Source organism: Poecilia latipinna, unplaced genomic scaffold (assembly GCF_001443285.1).
Source record: "Poecilia latipinna isolate Pla-1442-1.1 unplaced genomic scaffold, P_latipinna-1.0 Scaffold2336, whole genome shotgun sequence".
Taxonomy (NCBI): domain Eukaryota; kingdom Metazoa; phylum Chordata; class Actinopteri; order Cyprinodontiformes; family Poeciliidae; genus Poecilia; species Poecilia latipinna.
The window spans coordinates 84,046-86,871 of record NW_015114952.1 but is presented as its reverse complement, the minus strand read 5'-3'; the positions used below and the strand labels follow the sequence as shown (position 1 = coordinate 86,871).

The 2,826-nt window shown below is 39.2% G+C and overlaps 1 protein-coding gene across 1 annotated transcript in view; it reads left to right on the top strand.

Annotated features, from left to right (window-relative positions):
- Nucleotides 1–529: 529 nt before the first annotated feature.
- The window catches only part of LOC106937399 (brain-specific angiogenesis inhibitor 1-like), a gene marked incomplete at its 5' end in the record, with an annotated part of 85,030 nt that continues 82,733 nt past the window's right edge, over nucleotides 530–2,826 (top strand). The window contains 2 exons of the mRNA XM_015018900.1: nucleotides 530–719; nucleotides 1,424–1,531. Of these exons, the coding sequence (XP_014874386.1) occupies nucleotides 530–719; nucleotides 1,424–1,531 (298 nt within the window). The remainder of the gene's footprint in view (nucleotides 720–1,423; nucleotides 1,532–2,826) is intronic.

Sequence of the window (2,826 nt, the reverse complement as noted above, 5' to 3'; positions counted from 1 at the left end):
CTATCTGCTCCGCTATGTTTAGCGGAGCAGATAGGTTCTGCTCCGCTAACCTATCTATGGTTTGCTCACTAATGTTGTCCAATAAATTGCTGAAACCTTCACAACTGTATTTAGGTGGAGAAAAGCATACACACGAGGACTCTACTTACTGGCTATAAACTATGAAGGCAGGATTGCACAGGAATTTGTCTAAGAATATCAGAGATTAGACAGACAAGCAAGAATGTGAATTTAGGGTCTAATTTCTTGTGAAAAATGCTGAAAGGCATATTTCATTGTTTTTAAGTTTGTCTTATGACTAATATAAGTTAATATAGCAAAAACCATTCTACAGTACCACTGTGTTGTGTGAAACATTACACAGTCAGTTTGTTGCAAATTTTTGTTGCAATATTTGCTTCAGAGTGTAAGAACATATATATACATTTAATCATTCCATGAAAAATAAACTGTTTTGTTTTTATTTATAAAAGCTGTTGTCAGTTAGCTCACATGTAGTGTTGACAGTACTGCATTGTTTTAACAGTGACTGTTTCTGTTGGCTGTGTTTGTGTCTGCAGGTGGTTGGAGTGTTTGGGGCCACTGGGGGCAGTGCAGCAGTGAATGTGGCGGAGGAATCCAAACCCGTGCTCGGACCTGCCAGTCGCCTCCTGAGGAGTCTTTCCTGTGTGAGGGCATAGTGGAGGAAGGTCGGCCCTGCAACTCCCAGTCATGCACAGGTTAGCTCTTTCCATTGGCTTTGGTTCTGTCCACCAATGAAACTATGTGTTCGTTGGACATTTTAAAGACATTCTAAGCTTACCCTTCCTTTCCTACTAACTTATTCTGTTCTGTATCTTATGCGTGTGATTCAGGATTTTGAGTTAAGGAGTGCATGTTGGAAAGGGGACTTTGATCGATGAAAATAAGAAAACCTGCATGGTCAACTGGTTTTTTGGTCAATAATGCAAAGACCTGATTATTTCAAAATCCTAAAATACTCAAATGGCTAAAGTGGCTCAGGCAGTGAGCATCTGAGTGCTTTATTTATTAGAGACTATTTACCAAGAAGTATTAGTGCTTTCATTTGACAGCTTAAAGCTTCTTTTCATCTGGGCAGAACGATTGATGCATTTCTCTGTCTCACAGCAATAAGTCATGGCTGCAGCTGTGATGGGTTTAAGTGTATTTTTGTACTTAGTCATACCATCAGAGGCACTTTAAGACTCTGAACAGCATTATACAACAACTGAAAGAAATTGTCAGCACACAGGAACAGCACATAAACACCAACAGCACAACACAAGTCCCAAGTTTGGCTGATGCTGTTCTGGGTGACCAATCACGTCACGGTTGTGCCCCAAATATAAGCCATTAATGAAGGAGCTCTGGTTGCTAACACCGCCCCTCCTCCCCCTCCTGGCCTTGCCTCATCCTCCTTTAGGCAAAGGTCGCCATCTCTCTCGCAGCCAGTCTCTCCGCTCGGTGGACAACCCCAAGCGTGATGACACAGACAAGCCCCCCCGCAGTGGACAGCAGAGTCCTCAGGAAGGTAAGACAACGGGACGCAGAGGGATCCCATGCATCAGTCACTGTGGCAGCTTGGGTGACCAGTTTACTTTTATAACATATAGCTGTGACACACTTCAAACACACATCTATCAAAATCTCCCACAGCACTGCCTTGTCCACAGTGGACTACTTCCAACATGGACCCTGACTGAACATAGCGAAACTGAATGAAACAGAACACTGTGTACTCTCTGTAAAATATGAAATCAAACAGAGTCGCTGCTCTCTGATGAAGTGATGCTGCACCAAAGTCAAAAAATGCACATAAAGGAATAGTTCAACAAATTGGACTGGTCTTTTTTTTTTTTTCAGCTTCAGTCTATATTATTACTATAGCAGTGATACATGTAAATACAAGGAAAGAATAGTTACTTTACTGTGCATTTACAGAACATAGAAATTCTGTGTTGCAAGAAAAGATCAAGCAAGTAAATCCTAAAGTGTACAAAACCCCCAAGTACATATCCTCCACCCTATGCACATACATCAACACACAGATCCATATAAAAAAGCATTTAGAAAACAAACTACAACACTGTGCATGTTGAAAAAGAAACATTGCAGGCCTGAATGTAAAGACCCTTTGCAGAGATATTTTCTGGCAATAGAGATTTAAACCAAAAATAGCTATTCCTTTTTTATGTTTACTGACCGAACTCACATCACATTAGTGTGTGCAATCACACTTCTAACTAATAACTTACTTTGACCTTTTCATCTTCAGACCTAAATATCACAGCTTAGAAAGTCTCAGAAATAAAGTGACTATAAACTATAAAGTGACTCAAAGTTCAGAAGTTCTCACTGTCATGATGTCTGGGTGTTTGGTGTTTTATTGTCATAGGTTTTGTGTTCCATAGGGTTGCTATTCATAGTCTTTGGTTATTTATCTGTGGCTTTACTTCCAACATGGACCCTGACTGAACATAGCGAAACTGAATGAAACAGAACACTGTTTCATAGTTCTCTTGGTGTCATGTTTTGCCTACTGAGATTTGCTTAAAAAAACTTGTTTTAAAATTAAAATCACACATTATTGTCTCATGAAGTGAAAAAATTATTTATAAAACAAACTTATTTGCGCATGTCAGAAATCTTTTCTTGCTATTCTAAGTTTTTGTTTGACTCAAAGTTTTACTTGTGATTCTCACATGACGTCGGAGACAGGGCCTAAAATCGCAACAAAAGACTTCTGATGTGTGCAAATAAAAGTTTGTTTGGGAAATAACTTTTTAAGTTCACGAGAAAAAAAAGAGTTATTTAATTTAAAAAAGC